General features: G+C 30.1%; 1 protein-coding gene across 3 annotated transcripts in view; it reads right to left on the reverse strand.

The window, feature by feature from the left end:
• LOC121114280 (3',5'-cyclic-AMP phosphodiesterase 4C) overlaps positions 1-23,887 on the reverse strand; it is a 531,705-nt gene that overhangs the window by 330,923 nt on the left and 176,895 nt on the right. The window contains exon 1 of one of the 3 annotated variants that reach the window (XM_071886954.1): positions 20,457-21,020. The exons of the other annotated variants lie outside the window; for them this stretch is intronic. Within the exon in view, the coding sequence (XP_071743055.1) occupies positions 20,457-20,524 (68 nt within the window). The 5' untranslated portion in view covers positions 20,525-21,020. Of the gene's footprint in view, positions 1-20,456; positions 21,021-23,887 lie in introns of those variants that run through there. 3 annotated transcript variants of the gene reach the window in all.

The following is a 23,887-nucleotide window of genomic DNA, read 5'->3' on the forward strand; positions in this document are numbered from 1 at the left end:
CCTTTCCTTCAAAATTATTTTATATTTAAATTTGATTGAATATTCGTATGTGTTATAAAAGACGGAGAGTAACCTTGAGGATTTGTTACCAAGTTATAATTGTAAGGTTTTTGTTGGACAAAAAGTAGAATTGAGGATCGAAACCAAAGTAGTTCTGTTTATGTCTTTACTTGATCAAAGTTGTACTTGCTTTTATTTTTTTCATTTGATATTTGTTTGTAGTAGATTTATGAATCGTCGTGAAAGCTAAGCTAATATCCCATAAATCATTCTACAAATTGTCTGGTTTACCATTTAAAACGCTATAAATTATACCTAAGAAGGAAATACGAACTCCCAATTATAAAACTTTCATTGGTAACAAAAAAAAAAAAAAGAATAAAAGATGAACCTTTGTTGACAAAAGTTATCAATTAAATATTTATCATAATTATTAATAAATGTTATCATTACCTAAGTTTAATTTTTGTAGAAACACTCGTTAAAATTCAAAAGTCATAACCAAACAAGATTTATTTGCAAAATTCGTAATTAAACAACAACTATAAGAGTTTAACAAAAGCACGTGTTCCACAAAGACATCATTATTTCGAAAAATAAACATTATTCCTTAAATAAACCAATATTCTTTATTATTTAAATTCTATACAATTCCTCGACTCAAATGAATATTTAAATAGTTTTTGCTGCAATAAAGTACCCAAATCCTTAGTTGTTTTATTCCAAATCCATTTAATAACTCTTCCTATACTTTTCTCCTTGATGGAAAGAGATAGAAACGTAAAAAAATAGATGTAATATTGAATGGTTAAAAATTGATCAACTAAAAAGTATATAGGTTTTTTCTTCTTCTTTGTAGTCTTCCTTTTCCATTCCTTAGACGTAATGGGGTCTCATTAATAATTATAATTACTTGGAAATAGGAAGATAAATAGAATATTTAAATAAGTATGTTTGAATGTTGATTTAAAAGACATAAAAGAGAAAATGTCTGGAGAGAAAAATTGTATACTATTTTTTATATAAAAGTACTTATAATTTTCAAACAAAATTTATTTAAAAGATATGAAGAATATTAGTATAACGCTTAATAGATCAAACAATTTACTGCATGTATAATACCACATGGTCTATTCGACCCATATTTACTTTGCAGTTATCTTCTTATACCTATATCTTGAAATATGTGTTTTATAAGGAGGTTTCTTCGTCAAAAAAGTATTATTTGCATTTATAAAAAAAGTTTGTTCGTTTATCTGTGTAATACTTATTTTTAATTACCAGCATTTGTAGCAATAGCTACAGCCAAATACATCCTATTAAAAAAGAAAAGGAGAGTAGATACAAGGTGTAGAAAAAGTAATGACACCTTCTAAAAATACAGTTTTGAATAGGTGTTCTGGATTAAATCTGAAAGTTCCGATTATTTTTGAATAGCTTAGATTCGAAGCCTTTGATTGATGTACATGTTGTTAACAAAATCTGTATAGGTCGCAATAGACATAAGAAGAGCTATAATAGGTAATTTAATTTGAGCCGAGAGGCCCACCTCAGACATCATGAAGGCCTTAAACGTCACCGAAAACCCAGTCTATTGGATCATAATTGTTTGACGGATGGGGACAACCCTAAGGACTAATCCTAGAGTGGAAAACCCACCAAAGGGAAGCCTGACGATATCATGGAGGCTTTTAAGGTAAACCCAACGATGAAGATGCCACAGTACGCCAAAAAGAAGAAGGTGCATCGGTCTACTGTGAGTAAGGCCATCTGAAAGGCTGGATGAAGGCCACATACAAAAATTGAGAGGTCACTCTTGTTCCAATGTCAAAAAGAACTCCGACTTCAGCAATGTCAAAAACTCTTCGATGATCTGAAGCTCCATCAGCAACCTGGTAATTTTTTGCCCCGATGAAAAGACATTTACCCTTGACCCCCATCTACAACAAACAAAAGATCGGGTATTATGCTTTGGCAAGGCTGATAATAGGATCAGGAAAATCACCAAGACCAAACATCCGGCCTTTGTGATGATGTAGTGGTTTTTGGCATCAATGGGAGGAAAAATGTCTCCAATTTGGTTTCTTGTTGGATACCGATTACCTGCGACCGACTACTTAATGGTGTTGAAGGTAAATGTGGTCTCATAAATCACCATGATCATGAATAAAACCAAAAAGGCAACGAGCATAATTCAGTAGGACGGGGCTCCGGCCCATACTCCTATTACTGTACAAGAGTGGATGGGAAGCAACCTGAACTTTTGAACCCTTCAGAATCCAGATTTAAGTCCACTGGATTACTCCATTCGGTGTCATGTTGAGAAGAAGACATGCAAGTCCACCACTCGAATATTGATGCCCTGAAGACCTCTGTTGACCAGCAGTGGAGGATCATGAAAAAGGATTACGTTTCCAATGTGTGCAAGGAATTCTGGAAGCGGTTGGATGCTGTCATTGAGGATGATGGTGGACAGTTTCATAATTAATGTGCATTGTTATAGTAAAAAATATTGTAAAATTAAATTTTTTATGTACCACATCATCCTGATAAATCATGAGTATTTTAATGACTACTTAGGCTACTTCCCAGTACTTTTTCTACACTTGGTATATAATATAATGAATGTGACTGAAGACTCTAGTCATTATCAGCATTTTTTCTCTTGGAAGTATATCTTATAAAGAGAGGGTCTTTTTGTCTACGGAAAGGATCCAGAGACCTCAATACTTTTTTATACGAATGCAGCGAGACAGGCAAAATGTGGGATAATTTGACTCCATTTATATATGATAATATATATATTTAAAAAAAAAAATTCTAGGTTTATTTTATGTTAATCACCCCCTAATAACGCAACACAATACCGAATACTCCCGCTAATCTATATTAAATTGACTACATTTATTAATTACAAGGTGCATATTTAAATAAAAGAATATTACATCTAGATGAGGTTTGGCAACTAACGTGCGTAGCTACTACAGCTTTATATTCGTAAGAACAAAGAAATGAAATTGTAATATAATATTTATGCTGTTCATGTAAGTCGCCAATTACTTATTAGAGAAGTAACATCAATTTTAGCTTTTGGAACTTTTTGGGAGAAAAGGTTAGTGAACCTGCGTTACAAAATTAGGGTTGGCTGGAAACACTGGGGGAATGTAAGACAAATTATCAAATTTTAAAAAAAGGGTTCAAATAGACCTATTTTATATTTAAAAGGTTTAAAAATAAGTACTATTCGACTTCACATTTCACTTTTTCTCTAGAAGCATGGATTTTTATTAATAGAGTTGTATAAAGTATTAAAACATTTTAAAAATTGAAGTCATGAATGAAATAGAAATGCTTGAAATGAGAGTAATTTAGCTGTCATGAAATTTTATTAGTATAGGTGCAAGCATCTATGAGAGGGAAAGAACGGAGATATACAAAAATCTAACTCCTTATCTGGCAATGTCATTGGCTACAATTACTCCGATTTCGATCCTTAATTATACTCCAGAGCTGTAGTGCCATGGATTCGGACTTGTTACTATGAGGACTAGAGCTGCTTTACATGGCTCGCTCATTGGTCATTTATTCTTTAGGCTCAAAGCGTTTTTGATTAGCTCTCATTTTTAGTACATATATATTTTATGACTTAATCCGATAGGAGAAGTAGGGAGAAAAATGGGTCCAATGTACTCATTTGGTATTTTAAGCATAAAATAGACTCAAACGATAATAGATATATCGTGTTCAAATTCGGTGATTCTGAGTGAAACAAGGCTGCTGGAGTTGTTGAGCCAATAACAAAAAAAACATAACAACTTTGCCCGATCTCTCCTATACAATTTATCAAATGATTAAATATCTGGCTTTATAGCCTTAAAAATGGACTTATAAAATTGGATTAGTAATATTAATGAATTAATGCCAGGCCTTTCACCAAAGGACAAAGGCAATGAAATAAACTTTTTTGGGACTCTTTATGGATGAATGTATAATATGTATATTTTCAACAAACTGAGTCTAGTGGTCATTAATCTTAAAAAGTTATTTATCATCTGTTTCTTTATGTTATGTGAGTATAATAGTATTCTTTGGAGAAAAAAAAAAATATATTAAAAGACGCATTGCTCAGGGTTATATTCGGTACTCCAATATAAGGCATTAAGAATATGGTTTTTTCAGATTATCAAATTACTTTTTAATATCATGAGGAGTATAGGGACAGTTATAAGTATGTACAAAGGCGAATATAATATGTTCTAGAAAGCAAGAGCGGTTTTTATACTTTGCAATTTAAATAGGTTCTATTTTATTTCTTCAATCTGTTATAATTATTATTTTTTGATGATGGACGGAGAATAACAATAAGGGATTGCTTAATCATTGTAAGTGTAAGTCTTTTTTGGACTACAAGTAGAATGGATGATTGACGTTCGGGAATTCCAGTCTATACAGGGCTTGCACCTTCTATCGTGTGTAGAAAGAAAAAAAACTAAAATCCCTAATTTTTAATATTTTTATTTCAAGACAAAAACAAAGTCACTCTAAGTCATATATATAGAAACTTACTCCATATAATTGTAATCTGTCTTCATCACGGCCTCGATATGGCCTCTGAAGCAGGGTCTGGTATTGATGAAGAGGTCTATGGGCATGGATGCAAAGGGCTCCTTGAAGGTTGTAACAAGACTTTCTTTAGTTTTGTGGGAAGGTATTAATGTGTGCTTATAGGTAGATCCTAACAAAGTTATATACGGGATAAAGATCAGAGCTTAAGGGTCAAGATATAGCCGGTTTGCATGTTATAAGACTTCTTTTTTTTATATCTTCGTTTACACATGTTCTAACTTTCAGGTTACTTACTTTAAGTTCCTTTCTAATCGAGACTAATAACTTTATTGGGGCCTAGTCTCCTTCTTCATGAAATCAGCAATCCTGACCTTCCTCGAGTCTTTATGTGACTTCAGTGACCTCCAAATAGTGCTCCAGTGGTTCTTCAAATCCCACCAGTTACTTACTTGTTTCCTGGATGTAAAGCGTTGTCAGGTCATTGGTGTAACAGATGTCACGGTTACTGTTTGCCCTTGATTATCAATTCGACACATAACTACTTTGAATCTCCATTCCACCTCTGTGAAGTGAATTTCTGGTAGCTCCGAGTGTAATTCTTTTATTATGACAAAAATAGACTGAATAAATGGGTTTTGTATGTAAATTACGTGGGATTAAAAAAAAAAAAAATTTGGCGACGACAATTGATTCCAGGGCGACCCAAAGAGGTGTTGATTTCATATTCGAGCCCTGTATGACCTTAATATCTAATGAATGAAATTCGTGTTTACTTCTTTCCTTTCATAGCTACCTGCAGCTGATTTAATTAAACGTCATAATAGCTAAGCTGCTCCCCCCCCCAACATTCTTCAAAATGTCAGAACTATCGCATTAGCTTTTGGGTTTTTTGTATTGACATACAAATACACCATTTATTTATAATCCAGCCATCATTGTTAATTTCCTTCTTTTTAATATTTTTCTATCGTAGCTATGAGTGAAGAATAGCTATTAAGATAGATGGGATCGTAGGACTGAAGGTCTGCCATAGGGGTCCTAAGGAACTTTAAATGGTAAAAAAGTGTGAGTTTGGAAATAAAAAAAAACAGATTATGCAATCAGTTCCATGAGGGTTTTTCCTTAAAGAAGGTAAATTGATCCTTCATGGCGTCATTAAGATTTTATTATTATTATTTAGTTGTATATAAAAGAATAAATCAAGTAAAAAAATAGTACGCTCGTAATGAAAATTCAAATATTGTTTTACATGAAATATGCAATGCTTTAACAAAAATACGATAAAAACTCCCCATGTTAATCAGAGTCCAATAAGAACTTGCACTGATAACTTTATAAGAAAATCCTGAAAGCGACTCTTTGTCACTTATGAGCACACGCGTTTGATCCTTAAATGTCCTCTCCTCAAGAATTAAATGATGACAGCTTTGGAAAATATAAAAACACTATTGAAATTGCAACTACAAAAAGTATCATTCATTTTTGGGTCATATTTTCTACAATTCTAGTCATAAATGTCTTGAAATGAGAGGACCAAATATCATTATTGTAATTTAAACGAAGAGTTCTACAAATTTACAATTTTTTTATTTAGTTAAAATACTGACATGGATAAATGAATTGATTCTTTCCATAATGGTCCGTACAGTGCAGAAAAGATTTTTTCAAGTAAACAAGTCTGTATGTTTAGTAGAAAACTTTTATTTCAGATAACTATCGATAACTTAGATAACTACCAAGAGTTACTATGCATTATTAAATTTCATGGATAGAAATATATGTACATTTTATAGGAACTAACAACAAAAAACATAAAAAAATTGTAATATATGAAGTTGGTCGTTAACTTTTATTAGATTAAAATAGACTATAATAAATTATACATAAACTATTAATATATCCTTCCGTCTGGTCCCATCAAATATAATATACAATTTCCATAATAAAATATTTTTAGCCTGAATTAGTCATTTTTATACGATCTACATAATAGAAAAAGATTAGAATTGTAAATTTTAAATTAATGTTTTTGTGTTTTTTTTTCTTTCGTAGATTTCAATTAGATATACAGTTAATTAAGTACACGTGATTCTTTGAAAATAATTTACATTAATAGTGTTAAGCAGAGATTTCTAACATGTCTCCAACAGCCCAGTATGATGTAAAATGAAAAAAATAGTAACATCAACATTTTTACTTATTTTATGGCTTAGAAGTTAAAAATATAGATTGTAGAATTGTAATTTCAACCTTATTAATCACAGCAGTTACAAAATGGAGACCTAAAACTTGTTGTAGCATGACTTAATTACAAAAACGTGATTTTTATGGAATCATCATAAAACGAATCAAAACTAATTTGTAAATGTTTCAAAATTATATTTGTATAGTTATTCAATATATTATACTTTACACACAACCACACCCAACAGCCAGCGAAAAGATATTCAGCTCTTGAAGATGAAGGATGTGTCCATGGCGTACGACGCCGTCATAATGGCAGCTTGGAGCGAACCCAAAATTGGAAGAAAGGTGCGGCAAACATTCTCTTCAGGACACTCCAAGGTTAAGAAGGTTGAGGTCAGGACTGGAGAAGGGCCACATCGAGGCAGGTAGAAGATAGTAAACTTCCAGGTCTTTTTGTTTTCCGAAGGACATCAAGATAAGTGCAGGCGTGTAACTGCAGGTCAAGGAGACAGTGGAATATCCCTGGTTGAAGGACAACTACCCCAAAGGTATTATGTTTTCCTCAAAGATTCCATCCCCGGGGAAAAAGACAAAATAACTCAAAAGTGGTGTAAAGACTACCTGACGAATTTCTGACCCTTTTAAATGTGGCCTCCGTCCTCACAAGACTGTCATTCTCTCAAGGTTATGAAATCTGGGAGGTCATTGAGAATAAGGACTGTGCTACTTTCTATGTGAATGCTCTAAAGGTATCTGTGTAGAAGGAGAGGGTTGAAATGCTTGAAAAATACGAGAAGAAGGCCTGTAAGAACTACAGGTAAGGGATTAAGGTCAATAGTAGCCATTTTAAAATTTAAATGTTTATATAAAGTAAAATAAATATTTTAAATAACATTGTATTTCAAATTGTATTTTTTGATAATCTTGATAAAGTTTGGCTGCGAAAAATTCGGTCTTTGAGACACACTGTACTGAACTTATATATTAATACAATTATGTATCTAAAATGAACTCAAAATAACTGGACTCCAGGGAAGTATCCAATGACTTGGACTGGTATTCAAAGAGTAGAGACTCAACTTTGACTTGTAGTAACTTTTACTCACATCTGCTTCCTCAATTGCCAATCTCAAACAGTTTCCGTCCCCAATTAGAGATCATATACAGACTTAATTAGGAACGATATTATTTCCTATGAATAAAGATTCTACACATAGTTTTGCTTACGTATATGTACGTTCGTCAATATTTATCTAATTGCTGATATAGGAGGACTGACAAAGTGTCAAAAATATATTCTGTCATCAAAGTACTGACAAAAGAGGATCTTATATTTGAGAAAAAATGCAATATAAACAGTTTGCCTATAATAGACATAATTGATGTTTGATTGATTTTTTATACAAGTACAAATTATGTGTTTATTAGACAACATACAACGATGATGTAAAGAGCTTCAAACTTGATTATGAAGATGGCAACACTCATTTTCAAAAATTAAGACTTTTTATTTTTTTATTTTTTGTGAAAATAAATTTGAAACTCTAATAAATAAACAATAATGATTGATGTATTTTTTTGTAACAGTTAGAGCATCAAATAATTAATTGATTTTAATATTTTGGAGAAAAGGGAATCTTTGTTTTGTTTATAAATTGACTCAATGATTCATCTTTTGCATAGTCCTTGCTTTTACTATTAGATTAGAGGTTTAATGTAGTTTTTATGAATTATCCACAACTTTCCAGCTTTGATTAATATTGCTTTGTTTTTTAGAGAAATGATCTTCAGTTGTTTGTTTTTAAATATGTTGTTATTTTTGTTAAAAAGAGTATACCATTTTAAAAGTGGTGAAAGAAATAATTATAGATTAAAAAAACAATAATAATTAACTAATCTTAGTACAATATTGCAAATACATTTTTTCACTTCCTGTGTAATATGGCAAAAGTTGTTAAAATTTTTCAAGTCCTGGTGAGTATGAATTTATATTATATTTTGGGAGTTTAAAATATATAAGAACTAAGGAGCACTATTTACATTTTACATAGTGATTTTTGTCATCAGAAGGGTTGATATATTTGCAACGAAAAAATTTCCCCAAGAGTAAAAAGCGGGCGAGAGACATATGATACTACGGAAATAAGACCCCCAAAAATATCAGTTGTCTGTAATATGATTATGGAAAGAGGAAAAAGGGGGATTTTTAAAATTTAAATTAGCATTAGATCATGGAATATATTGTAATTATATATATACTCATATATATATATTTTTTACTATTTTTAAAACAATTTAATACCACAACTACCGATTAAATAATGAACAAAAAAAAAGACACAAAAACAGTTTTTTCATATCTAATTTAAAAAGTAGTTTTTTTCATTACAAATCAATCAACTCTAGTCATTGGATATATTGTAGTCCTTTAATGTTACAGAGGATTTTAACAATTTTTACATTATTAAATATGACAGAAATGGGGACGTGGACTCAAGTCCATATTTAGAAAACTTCCGGCTCGACTTCATCTCACAATCAAAAACTCAATACTTGACTTGGAATCGAAGGCTTAGACTCACACCTCCATTTGAGTTCAAAAGATATTTACAGTGAAAAAAGATACGTTTTTCTGATCTTTCTACTTAAATGTTTTTATAAGGTTACAGACCAATTTTAAAAATGTTATAATAATGGTTTTAACTCTTTCTTGGATATATATATTGTATTCTACATAGTATATAATATATGTCAATTGTAGCAAATACTTCCCATATGACGATATTCTCACGGTAAGTTTATTTTTTTCAGTGAATATATTGTATTTTTCAAAGATTTTTCTTTTTCTGAGGATTCGAATTATACTTCATTAAAATATTCAGAAAAATGGACTTGCGATCAAATTCATATAGGTATGTTACAAAAAAGGAAGTGCTCTAATCTCTTTTCTCCCCCACATATTAAGTTGCTGGAACAGCTGATCGATAAGAAGTTTCGTGACGCATAAAGCCCCATAAATATGTACATCTTTTAAATCTTAAATTGGATGACTTTTTGATAAAGGCATTACAAAAAAAATGACCTTACTATGTTCTAAAAGGTTTAAACTATATTCGCATTGCAAAAATTCAAGAAAAAGTGGCAATATACAGCTTCATTTAATAACTTAAAATGAACCTCCTAATTAATAGATAATGTTTTATTTAAAACGTAAGGAAGCATGAACAGTTTTCTTTTCATTAGTGAAAAAATTGAATAAGAGCATCTTTTTGTATGAGGTGAAATAGTTTGTAGTAGCTAATGAATAAAAAAGGTATTGAACTTTAGATTTGCTTTGCAGTTTGGGGAAAAAATTACCCCTTCCATTTGACAAAGAAAAATTTTAACAACACCTATCACGGAATCCATTTTTATGAGATAAGGAAGTTTGTTGTCGCTAATAAATAATAGGACTATTTTTTTATCTTTAAATTGGCTTCAATCTTTGGGCTAAAAATGACAATTTCTAATTAATACATTATTTTTTTTTAACATAAGAAAGCTAGAACATTTTTCTATTCATTAGATAAAGAAATATAAAAATTGATTGTGAGCAACAGTTCTTATGAGAATTTGAAATTTGTAGGCTCTTATAAATTATGAGAAGAATATCATGTTTGTGTTATACTCATTCCTTTCCAGTCATTGAACCTCGTACAATTCACATCCAGGAAAGTGTAGGTTTCGTGATTCAAACTAAAACAGTCCTAAATGTAGAAGGCCATAATTTGAGTGTAATAATAATAACAAACTCCGTTTGTCATATATAGAACACAAGTCTTAAGAAGTCAGTACTTAGTACTTGCGATTTAAGGAGAAGACGGATTAAATTTTTTACCACGAATCTCCGGATTTCTCTGTGAATAGCCAATGGATTTTAATAATTGAAGCATTTATGGGAAGAGCCACTCCATACACACACCGTAAGAGCTCCTTCTCAAATTTATATTTTGACTTTTTTTTAGACTTTGTAACATACCTAATACATGAGACTATATTTGAGCTTGCAGTCGTATCGTTTAGTTTAATTTATTTTAAGCAAACTTTTGTTTCTATTAATAAAATTTATGGTCTCCCGATCATAAAGTAATGATTTGAGATTTAAAATGCTTCCAGAAGCTACTTTATTAAGTACCTAGTAAAGGGCAATGTTGTTTTTTCTTCCATTGGGAGATAGTGACATTAAGTGCCATTAAGGGTGTTATTAAGCTCAACCAAATTTTAAATATAAACCTATTTTCCTCCATTTTTATACTTAACAAAAAGATAAACCTTTGTTGATACTCAAAAAAGTATATTTCTTCAATGAAACAAAACTCTATCCTGACATCATCTATCTATCAGAACCAAAAATAAATATTTAAAGTATTTTTTTATGTATCGGCTAGCCAATGGACAGATGTGAGACATACCTCAAGTGATTTTTAGTTAATTCTTTTTTTGTGTAAAATATATATATAGGCTTATCTTAAATGTTTTACTTTTACTAACATTTAAAAGTTGTATACTTTTTTATACTATAAACTACTTTATTTAATGACCACATCTAACAAAAATTGTTGTATAGTACGGTTTCTTCCATCTTATTCAAACCCGTCCGTCAGATTTATAAAAGGTAAATTGCGTTTTTCTTTATAAATCTTTTATTATATAGTAATTGTAACGTAATGATTACATAAAGTAGATGATCAATTTGATTATTTTTCTAATCTTCTTGATATATACATTTATCTTTTTTCTATATATTCATATCCAGCACTCAATAATTATATTGATTTAAAAATTGTTTGAACCCATTTTAGTAAATATTCAATATTTACTTCATTTTATCCTCAATATATCTAAAAAAACATATCCATTGTTGAGGGATAAAGACACATTAGACACCATATATGGTACAAAAATAGATATGCGTGACGTATTATAACAACCTAATTATATGTTATTCCACTATTTAAGTACATTTTCTTGAGACTTTGACAATCAATCATTTATTCATTATCGAAAAAACTAACTATTGGCAAAAGGAATAAGAAAAATATAAATTTACAGAAAGAGCATAGTGAAAATAAGACGTATTTTGGTGTTGTTTTTCATTTTAAATTAAATCACAAAAAATAATAGAAATTGAGAAAATTATTAGTTAATTTATTCATTTTGATGATAAATTTGTCAAAAAGTATATATATTCATTTATATTCAAAAAAATATGATTGTACATTAAGTATGTTCTTATATTATATGAATTTTCCATAAAATTTGTTCTTTGTGGAACAGCTTTCTTTTAGACCTGCTTGTTTTAACTGTACATAATACTACTTTGTATAACTATAAAAGTCAAACCAACACAGAGTAGTTGGAACACTACAAATTATCAGCCAAATTTGGCCCAAAGTTGATGAGACACTGTTCAGGGTAGTTTTTTTTTTTTAATAAATACATATTATTATTGGCCATTAAATTATAGGATCATGTTTTTTTTACGAAAAAATTGAGATTTGAAATTAGATTTAAATTGTGAAAAATTGAAAGCAAAAAATGGGCCAGCTAATTTATATTTGCCCCTACACAGGTGGCAAGCAGCACTTGCTTCAGTTAGTATCCTTATGACTACCTTGATTGAGATTTGGGACAGATTACCCTTATGTCATCTTTAAAAAAAATCACATTTCTGGGTTTTTGATTCATAAGGAATCACTGGTAGAGATCCGATTGTATAATTAAATGTAATTATCTGTTAGGACGTCATAAAGTTTATTTATAATATTTCTACAGTCTGTATGCAATACGGTTATACATTGTGATTTATTCTTTGATAAACTGTAAATTATAACAAACTTTTTAAAATCTTTTTTCTTAATATTTATACAGAAAATAATTGAAATATGGAAAATACTAAATTTTCTATATTTTTAAAGCATTTTATATCTGAACATGATAAACAGCACTCTTTCAAAAGAATTCCATTAATTTTAATGGATTTTCTATTGATTATGTATCCATTAATAGTCATCTCCTTGACTATCAAAACAAATTGGTCTTTCCAACGTGGATAGCTTTTACAACAAAATTTAATGGAATGGAATCGATGATACCAAAATTGCCCCTGCTTGCCTATTAAAAAATCAGGACCATAAATATTTTTCACATTTTTAACTGCCTGACCTATGTTTTTGGAGTGTTCCAAAAAAATGGAGTACTTTTTTTTTTGGGCCATCTTTGATACGTGCTCAAATAATAGTGAGTAAACCAATCAAAAAACTGAGTGAGGAGTTTTTTGATAACGCAATCTTATCTTACTAACTTTATCGAGAGTAAAATGATTGCATTTATACCGCGTAAGATACACATAATTAAAGCCCTCGGTTGGAAAGAAAAGGATTTCTGTTAACAACACTTATTATATATTGAACCTGATTTAACCATGTGGTCATTAAACTTTTTTTAGATATATATTTTTTACAGAATATTCGGAATTGAGTATTTCCACCCATTGTTCCAATAAAGTAATATCTTTTCCTTTAAATATTTTAGTTATTTTTATATTAACGTCATAGATAAACAAACACAGTTATGATGTAAAAAAAAACTGATTTTAAGAGCAGGGGTTTTTAGAGAGAGCTTTTTTATACTTTTAAAGTTAAACAATCAATTTCTCTTCTTTTTTTATGCTCAAGATCAACTATGGCTACTTTAAAGTGCAACCAACCCAAGTGTTCAATTGAATATTTCTTGTTAATATGCATTAACAATAATAATTACTAAAAGCATAAAAATAAAGTTCAGACTCCATTTTAAGAAATATTATTTTATTTTGTTTTCGTAATGTTTGCTAAACACAATGTTCAAATGTGTTCAAAATGATAAGCACTAAATATATTTATATTAACGTATGTAATAATATAAAAATTCGAGTGTACCAATAACCTAATTAACATTAGTACTTTGATCATATAATGTGCATAAAATACATTCATATTTATATAAATTTTACCAATATAATCATCAATACTAATTATTATGTCACCTCATTAACTTATAACTCAAATGCATTTGTCAATTTTATTACTAATGCATTGAATGTGATATAAGTGGCAACTAATATAAAATCAAGATATAATTATTTTTTCTCAAAATCGAGTTTAGTTTACACATTTGTATTCTTTGAGAAATTATGGTCAATTTTTGAACGAATAAGTAAAGTAAACTTTGCAAAGCGAAGAATAAGGTACATGCAGCATGAGATAATATGAAAAATTTATGTATGTGTCTTTCTATGGTATGGCAAAAATTATCCGAATGTTTATCTTCTATTTTAATCTAACCTTTACTAAGACATATACTTATCTCCTCAACAATTCCGTTTACTCTTTGTCTTTTTACGAACTATTAATTACTTTATTCTAATATGTTCTCAATTAAAGAAGACAAAATAATGATAACAGCATTGAAAAATAAAAAATAAACCTTGTTTAGGTTGCAAGAAGAAAAAGTTTGCCAATAGTCTAAGGATATATTTTATAACTATAGTATTGCGTAGGTTTATTATTCACTTTGTAGCTTAATGGCTTCAATATATTTAACAAAAAAAGTCTATACATTTAACAAAAATAATAATAATCGAATTAATAATAGTACAATATTTTCTCTATTGATATAACTGATATTTGGAGGTACTTAACTAATGTTTGACATAGCGTATGAAATTGTGTCATTAATGAGTTTCAAATTTGGTAATATTTGATCATTATGTAAACAACAGTATTTTTCTATTTAGAAGACTTTATAAAGCTAGAATTTTTAACGTACTGTTTGTACACATTGTAAGTAGTCTTTTTTACAACTGTTATAAAAAACATGAATACTTTTTTAAATAAATATCTAAACAGATAAGAGGCAAGTCCTATGTTAAAGAAAGCAAGGAAAATATTAATTTACTATTTTATTAACGTTATCAAACAAATACAATCAAATCTGGGTAATTTAAAAAAAAAATGTATTATCTAAAAAATATAGGGTTGACTTTATAATGGGGTACACATTTTGTTATTTTCAATCCGGAATGACTTTGGTGCAAAATCTTGTAGGAGGACAACAATACGTCTTATCTCTGAACAGAGCAAGCTGAGACGGTTGGAGAGACTAAAGAAGATTTTAAATTTTCCCAAGGCCAACAAAAATTTGAACAAAGTTTTGCACTTCTCTGAGAAAAAATTTTTCACCGTTCAAGCCACTGTGAATAAGCAGAACAGCTCCTACATCACAACCGAAAATTCAGAAAATGACTCAGCTTTAGTCAGAACATGTCTTCAGAATAAAAAAAAAGAGCCAGAATCATCTTCTTGGACCTGGTGGAGTCTGCCCCCCTATTTTTGAGAATAGGAAGGAACAGCTCAATGTAGATGCATCCATTGCACTTCGGGATAAGAAGGTGCAATCTTGGCTAGAAAAAGTTCAGGGACAACTTTATTTTTACTCAAGACAATAATACAATGTTTCAAGCTCTGTTTCATTACGTCACTGCGACCCGGGCCTTCCTGAGCGACAACTTTCTGGACTTTTGTGACTTCAACATATGCCCGCCCTCTTTCCAGATGTGAACCCCTTCGACTACTCTATCAAGGTGCGACCGAAGGAGAAGGTGTGTGATACTCCTCATAGGAGTACATAGTCAAGGTTTGGAAAGGATGTAAGCATCGCATTGAGGCAATTGAGCTGAGGGCTCACATAACGAATAAAAGTTGTGCTGACACTTTTTTTTAATGATTTGCTAAATAAATATCCCCCCCCACAAAATCTCTCGTTTAAATTTTACTGTAGAAAAATTGAAAATAATGAAATTTGTAACATTAGCTAAGAACAAGCCAGTACATACCTAATCCATAAAAGTATTTTAATTTTTTGTCCTGGCTTGTAGTTTACAAATTTACAAAGTTTTCAAATGAAACTTCAGAAAAAAAAATAGCTTATACTCTTTGTTAAAAGCCGATAATTGGCGTTGTTATTGTTCAGCATATTTTAAAACATTATAATAATGTGCTCCAACATTTTGTTATATATTTTTTTTTCTTTATGCTTTTGTGTTAGGTTTTTAAAAAAAATAGCTCCTAATAAAATTGTGACGGGACGATTCCAAAAGTTATGTAGTGGTTAATATTAATGCCGTTCTATTAAAAAATCCTGATTCTTAAATATTTTAAATAATTGTTAAAAAATACCTATTTGCTGTAAATTTCTAAGAATTACAATTGAAAAAATAAAAGTGAGCATTTATCATCAGTATGTTTAATATTTCAATATTGATTATGATTGCATAGAATATGCAAACCAAATATATATTTCCTTCCTGTCCAATTTGAATGGGAAATAAAAATACATGAATTAATTAAATTTAATTCACTATTAGATCTAATAAAACAATAATTAAAAATTAATATTTTTAATTTATATAGAGCAAACTGAAACTAACAAACCAACAAATTATAAATTGTACTTAAATCTAAAGTTATAATGTAGAAATATTAACATACATCGATTATAAGGAGTCATTCTATTTCTTAGAGGGAACAGATGGAACTGCCAACACTGAAGTGTCTTTGACTCTCCACTGAAGAAGGTGATGCGTAGAGATACTTTTTTATAGGAAGGGCATGTGTGGGAGTTTGATTGATTAATTTTCCACCACACCTTTTTCCACCTCAAACTTTATTTAAGTATTGATTTTCTCATTCTCTTTTTAATTAAGGCCTTCAATGCAAATAATGTAAATTCAAGCCCAAAAAAGAAACTTTGAAAAAACGACAAATTACTCCAATGTTCGGAATAATTATTGAAGAAATTACAAGTCAAACTTTTCCAAGGGAAATTTTCTATAGGCATGTTTTCCTAAATCTTATGAGACAACATACTTTAGATTTAGAAAACGTATTCCCCTAAAATAATAATTACTGCACCGACTCCATGTGTTTAAAACACGTTTGTTCACGTTGAGTTTGTCTTCAATTTGTTTCCTTTAGTTTTCGAGCACTTTTTATCATAAATTATTTTATGGCGATATTTTATAAAAATTATACGACTCACGTTATAGTTTCACATTGTCATTTTTTGTTTCATGACGAATATCTTTCATAATTTTTTTTCATAACTTAAAAAAGTAATTAATAGTAAGTAATACCAGTAATAATGCATAAGAATGCATTAATTGGCCCATCACTACAATAAAAAAATTGAACATTTCGTATTAAAGGCAACTTTAGGCTCCAAACTTAATCAATTAGAATGAATGAGTTCGTTTTCAGTTATTTCTTATGGGGCAAATTGATTTAAAACTCTACTTCTCGACACTTCCTCCGGAACAAATTAACGTCGAGTTTAAGGCTTCTACTTTATCTAAATAATATGTAAATGCATAAACTCTGACGTCATCAAGTGATAAAATTTTAATCATAACCCTTTGTCAGCTGAACTCAATGACTCGTCTTTTTGTCACCTTGTCATATCTTCCTTTTTTTATTTATAATTCAAATCATTATTCTGGAATACATTTTCTTTAGTTTATTTAATTTTTTTTCTTTAGATTATTTTTGAATTAACTTATAACTACATTAAAAATTACACCTACCTGGATGATTTATATTTGTTTTGTGCCTATTTTAACCATTTATGAAGTAAACAAATTGTATTTATAAAAAAAAGTTGATATTGTTAGAAATTTGCTCTTATTTACATTCGACACTATTCGCATGATTAGACAAAATTTATATCTTTCATTAAAATTTTATGAATGCTATTATCACAGACTCATATTGAGAATAAACATATTATAAACACCAGTCTACTACCCACATGACATCCTACCAATAATTATTATAACAATTCTTCGACTCAACAGATCTTTAATCAATTTGATGTTACTACATAGTAACATAAAAATAAGTCTAAAAAATAAATACTTTGAATATATTTACTCCTTCACAAAGCCTCAATCAAAAAATGACTAGGGATGGAATATTTGTAGAATGTGACAAGAATAAAACTAACATGATTTTATACAAAATCCCACCCCAACAATGACGCGAGACAAAAGATGAACAAATTGCACTTTAAATATTTTAAACCTAATAGAATTCAATGCAATAATTGTTTTCCCCATTGATATGTTTGTTGCCTCTTGCCGCATAGTAAGTATTTTACAAAAAATCTCTAATTCAATATTCTCCTTTTAAACCTGTTTTATCTCATAGATAGTGATAAAAAAGACATTTTCATTCCAAAATAATGTCTTTAGCTTTAATATTAAGGAAAGTATTACCAATTTATTATTGAATTTAGTCACATTTTTGTATACTGTTTATGTTATAATCTACTCCAAAATCTGTGATCTAATATGATATTTCAATAAAACAACAAAGCATTATTAAACATCAAGGAAATTGAATGAAACTCTCAGGAATTACAGAGTACAGTATTGTGCAATACATGATTCTTTTAAATGCCTACAAATGAAAAAAGAAAATAATAAGACAAAGTTCTTTGATATTTGGCAGTAATAAAGATTGAAGGTGCTAATGTAGGGTAAAAATTAATGTAATCAACAGATTGGTTAATAAATTTACAAGATACTATATTAATCAGTACTTTAACGTCTATTATACCTTTCATTTGATCCATTACACCTTATCCTTAATTTTGAAGGCAAATTTGTAGAAATTTATTTGATAGCTAAAGGTGTAATTAAATTAAGCAACATGTTGAAGAAAAAAAATCTAGACTGGGTGAAAAATTATAAATTTATCTACATTAAATATAATTGATGTCAAAGTGATTGCTCCCATTTAAGTAATGAAAATCCAGCATTTCTATGGAAACCTCGAAAACATTCTTAGACTTCTGCATACGTCTCCTACAAGTTTTTTTTCGTACTGTAAATTGGCATTTTACAACATATATTCATTTAGTCTCTTTGGCTAGTACATAACTATACTAAGGATCAAAGGGGTCCCAAAACTTTTATATCATTAGCAAGTAACGTCATCATATATGAAAGTACATACGTATCTTATGTCCTTATAAAGAATAACAATACAGAAAAACGGTTTTGTTATTCTGAGAGGGGGACCTCAATTGAATAGCTATAGATTATTCACCAATAATAGGATCGATAAATAATACTACTAAAAAAATTATTCAGCTCCTAAAGACCTCCCACTAAATTAAAAATAATGGCAAATTAATATACAGGCATATTAAAAATGCGTTGGAATCGAATTTAAAAATTGTATCATACTCCGTGTTTCATATTTAAATTTACACTTAACATTATTATTCAAACTTTTTTAAAAACGAGTTCGTGAAGACAGTGAGAACAAAATTAAGTTTATTTCCAGTAAATTATAATTGAAATTAATATATTTTATTTAATATTGCGTCCCTCAATCTTAATAACGGCCTCCATTTTCTTCTTGAAGGGTACGAATAAAATAGCGGACTCCAAAGATGTCACAGACCAGAGCGACTTGTTGCAGATAGCTCCTTCGATCTTGACCTAGATGGAAATATCCCAAGTATAAAGATCGGGGAGCTGGGATGCCACGTGTTGTTGTACACATTCAAAATAAGCTTGACTCTAGACAACCTCTTCTCTTTTGTAGCCGTCGTAATGAGATGTTTGTTTTTCGTTGTTCTCAATTTTTCTCCTTAATCATCTTAATAATCATTTGGAGCATAACCTCACACAAATTTATCTTTCTTCCATATTGCGAATTGTCTTTTCTGAATTTCTAGAATGGCGGTTTTGGGTAGGCATAATCCGGGTCTTACTGTCCATTTCTGACCATAACAGGCTTTACGGAGACAGTTCCTTCGGTTTCAAATCGCTTTTTAATGCTGTACAAGCCCATCCAGCTAATCCTGAGGTCATTGGAAATCTTGATTGTGGTTTTCTGGCGTGCAAGCATTTCCACCACCAGAATGATAAAAACCTGCTTTTTGTTGTCTTGAAGATACAGACAATATTAATAAAGAAAACAACCAAAATGATTAATAGTACATATATAACTCAACTTTACTGATATAAAAGTGACCATCAAAACTCGAGCTGTGAGCATTTCTGTAAGTATAAACTTAAATATGAGAAATTGAGGTCAAATTCTCTGAGCCTAAATTAATCTTGAATCTTTTTCAATCATTTTGAAAATAAGAAACAAATGTTGATCAAAAATGATTGGTTTAAATCTGGTAAATTATATATTTTCAGGAAAAATAATTTATTTGATTAAGCCTAACTTGATAACTCTGGCTAGCTATTCTTGTACATAATATATATAATTTTTAATTAGCTAATTTAGTTGATAGGCGGAGGTACTTAATTATGATACTATTGAAAGTGTAGTTTTCTCTTGGGTGCTACATAATTTGGACTTTTTTAAGGAGTGATACATCCCTAACTTATAAACACACAAAAAATGAATGTTTTCACTTATTGATATTATTAGTTTACAACATGGTATAGCCCGTATCAAAGTAAATAACTATATTAGGTACTCTCTGTAGGCGTACATGACTTCACTTGTTCTTTTGCATATGTTGTGTCACAAGCCTCAGAAATGAATTGAATTTGCATACAATATCTTTTTTAATTATTAAAAGTAATAAAACAGTCTTACTCTAATGGGCAGCTTAAAATACGGAAGTATGATCGCTTTATTGTGGTAACAGGTGGCGCTGGAGGCATTTTATTCACTATTTTATGGTACAAAGTTTGCTCAAAACACTAATATTGATTCTATATATGCTATTTATAGTAATGATGTTTTAATGTAACAAACACTCTTTTTTCTCACTAACACTAACTAATCTTGTTGTAAGTATAAAACCAACTGAGGAGTGAGGGAAAAAATAGTAGCTTATAAATGATTGTTTAATAATATGCGTACAAAAAATACATTAAATTGATGTGAGTAGTATAAATGTTTGAAAATATGATAGAGCGTACGGTATTAGCGTACTTGAGTGAGGTGATGCTCGGAAGACTGCCTTGTTTGAAAAATTAAATATGTATAATGAATGTAGTAGTAGAGATACTACTCTGTTGGAATCTAATTCGGAATTCTCTATAAGGTCTTCTTCTTTTAACAAGTGTACACGAAATAATACACATAGATACATAGGTGGAAGAATTACACCTAGGGAGGAGAACAATTTTTTACTACATATTTACAAAACGTTATGACCAACATTTGACTTAATATGCACAAGTGTAGTCACGGTAAGGGCCTTTTGAGCGAATAAAGCGTTTTCCAGGTCCCAGACTGGATATAATTTGTAAACACAGTTCAAACTGATTTTTTTGAAGAAATCACACACTACTCAGAGGATCTCAAATTTGAAAAACTGTACTACCAGGTCTAACAAAACAATTACAATACATATAAAAGCTTTGAAAGGTATAAATTTCATGAATTAATAATAAAATTGAAACATCAGTTGAAAGCTGATTGTTAAAACTTTTTTTACAAGCAAAAGAAGTTTTGGTACTCAAAAAGAACAGCAAAGAGAGACAAAAAGTAATAGTTTTAACCAACGCACGATTTACACCCTTAGCAATTACCAGGTAGCTCGGAATTTCAAGTAAGACGGTCTGCAAGATCAAAGACCGTGTTGATTCTGGTGACATCCTAGACAGAATAGCTGGAGGCGGTTACAAGCCAGGACATCAAATTGGCCATACAAGCCGATTTTTAGAGCTCCATTACAAAACCATGCTGAAGACTTTTGCACCTCAGCCATGTCAATTTTTAGGCCCGTCAAGCAAAAGTGCAAGAAGAGCTTCGTAATAAAAAGAGAAGCCAAAGAAGGAACCTATCCATCGTTGCAAAGCCATTCTGAATGAACTGAATACAGTACCTACTGGTTGTTTTATCATCTTCAGCGATAAAAAAAACTTGGGATCTGGGCCCAGTATTTAATAGCCAAAATTACTGCTTCATTTCATTTGGAATCCAAAAGGAAGGTGGTAATATAATCATAACGACCAAACATTCAGGCTCAGTAATGAATCTTGGCTGTTTGGACTCCTCTGGAATTGTCAAGCCTTTCATCTGGTTACCAGTGGTAATCAGACCGACGACGTGGTCAAAATCAAGTCTAATCTCATCTTTTTGATCGATGATAACTTACCTGAGAGGAATATATTGCCTCGTGGAAGGGCTCTATCGCGGTAATGACTGAGGAGATTATCATCAACAGCTGTAGCCAGCGGGAAACACATTGGGGCCATCATATAGGTCGACGGAGGGAGCATTGATAATTAAGATAGAGGACACTCATTGAAAGATTTTCCAAATTTTTCAGCAAAAATTATTACGAATGACCGAAAATATAAGTAAATAAAATCAAAAAGGTTTATTGTTGCAATTATTTTTTTAAACCTAGTTAGTGCAACCTTAAAATATAGACTAAACAGGATTATTACACAGATGTTGTATACAAGTTAGGACTTTGTAGAAATAGTAACTTTTATCAGCAGATTATGCCAATTCTAAATTTGACGAATGAATATCACCGCGTATTGCAGATACACGTTTAAAATGTTGTTGTTGTTAGACGAAGTTACACTGTATAAATAAAAATATGAAGTTATGAAAAAAAAGACTTTTAGATAAAAAACGACTATTAAATTATTATTTTTAAATATTTAGACCGGTGGTGATAGTGAAAGTATATAATGGTCGACTTATACTTAGTACTAATAAAATATATTATATATAATTGGTACCAAAAGTAATAGCTATGAAGTTAGAATATTAAAAATTAAAACAATTATGTGTTTTAAAAAAAGAATTAACTAAAAATCGCCTTTGGTCAACCTCTCTTCTCTGACGGAAGTATAATGAAAACTATACTTGAAAATATCTTTATTTACTATTGGAGAGTAGATGGTTTTGCAATCAGAGAGTATCTTTTCGTGGAACAGGTAGTCTTTGTCTAGCATCAAGGATAGGGAAGATAGGTTTATCTTCTTTTTTTTTTTTAATTATGTGTAGAGCATTTTTAATCTTTAATGGCACATCTATGGTATAGAGTGAGGCGGACAAGTTTTTTTGCATTGATAGTTGTCTTTATCTTCCAATGAAGGAAACAGGGTCATAAAACATTAATTGTACCTTTTCTATAGATTTGATATAATAGTTGTAAGAATGATTCTAGATGACAGATACGAACATTAAAAATGGCAAGGTTTATAAAGTTTTACCATGAATGAAGGGTTACAAATCTTAAAACTTAATTTAATGGTTTTCAAGTTCCAATTGGTCTTCCTTATAACCCTCATAAATTTCAAATTACGAGAAAGGTAAATTTCTTTGTTTAAATAATCATAAAAAAGTAATTTCAAAAAACGAAATAAATATATTTAAACTTCAACAAAGAAAATATGAACAGACCTATCAGAAAAGACCAAAAATAGGCTTGGTGTTTTTATTAAAAAAAAGAGTTCTTATTAAGTTTTCTAAAAAAGTTAATATATTTATAAAAATAAAACTTTAAAAAAAAAAGGTATCACTACCAAAACTAAAAAAACTGCACGCTAATCAGTCGAGTACTATTAAATTTTTCTGTCCAAAAACCCCTATTATGGAATATGGTCTTTTATGGAAAAATAATGTAATTACTAATTACATTATTTTTGTTGGATGAGTTTTATGCAAACCTTTTGCAATTAGACAAGATATCTCTAATTTGAAGTAGGAGGTCTGAGACTAGATCTTATTATTAAACGTTCTACCTATGATTGATTATTTTCTTTGTTTTAATCTTCTTCATTCCTTGCTAGAATTGAAGAAAATAAAAAGAAAGCTACGACTGAATGACTGACTAATCGTTCCTTAGGACCGCCGAAGAGTGAAAGAGATTGGAAAGATGGGGGGGAAAACTGAACTGGGGGAGAAAAACTGATTAGTAAACCAGGCCAATGACTGATCCAACACTGGCTCACAAATTTACGCTTAGCAAATACTCAAATCAATCTGTAACGAGTGCTTGGTCACGGTACTCATTTTTTGTACCAGTACCAAAATTGTAATAAGTATACGATACA

This window comes from Lepeophtheirus salmonis, chromosome 3, assembly GCF_016086655.4.
Source record: "Lepeophtheirus salmonis chromosome 3, UVic_Lsal_1.4, whole genome shotgun sequence".
Taxonomy (NCBI): domain Eukaryota; kingdom Metazoa; phylum Arthropoda; class Copepoda; order Siphonostomatoida; family Caligidae; genus Lepeophtheirus; species Lepeophtheirus salmonis.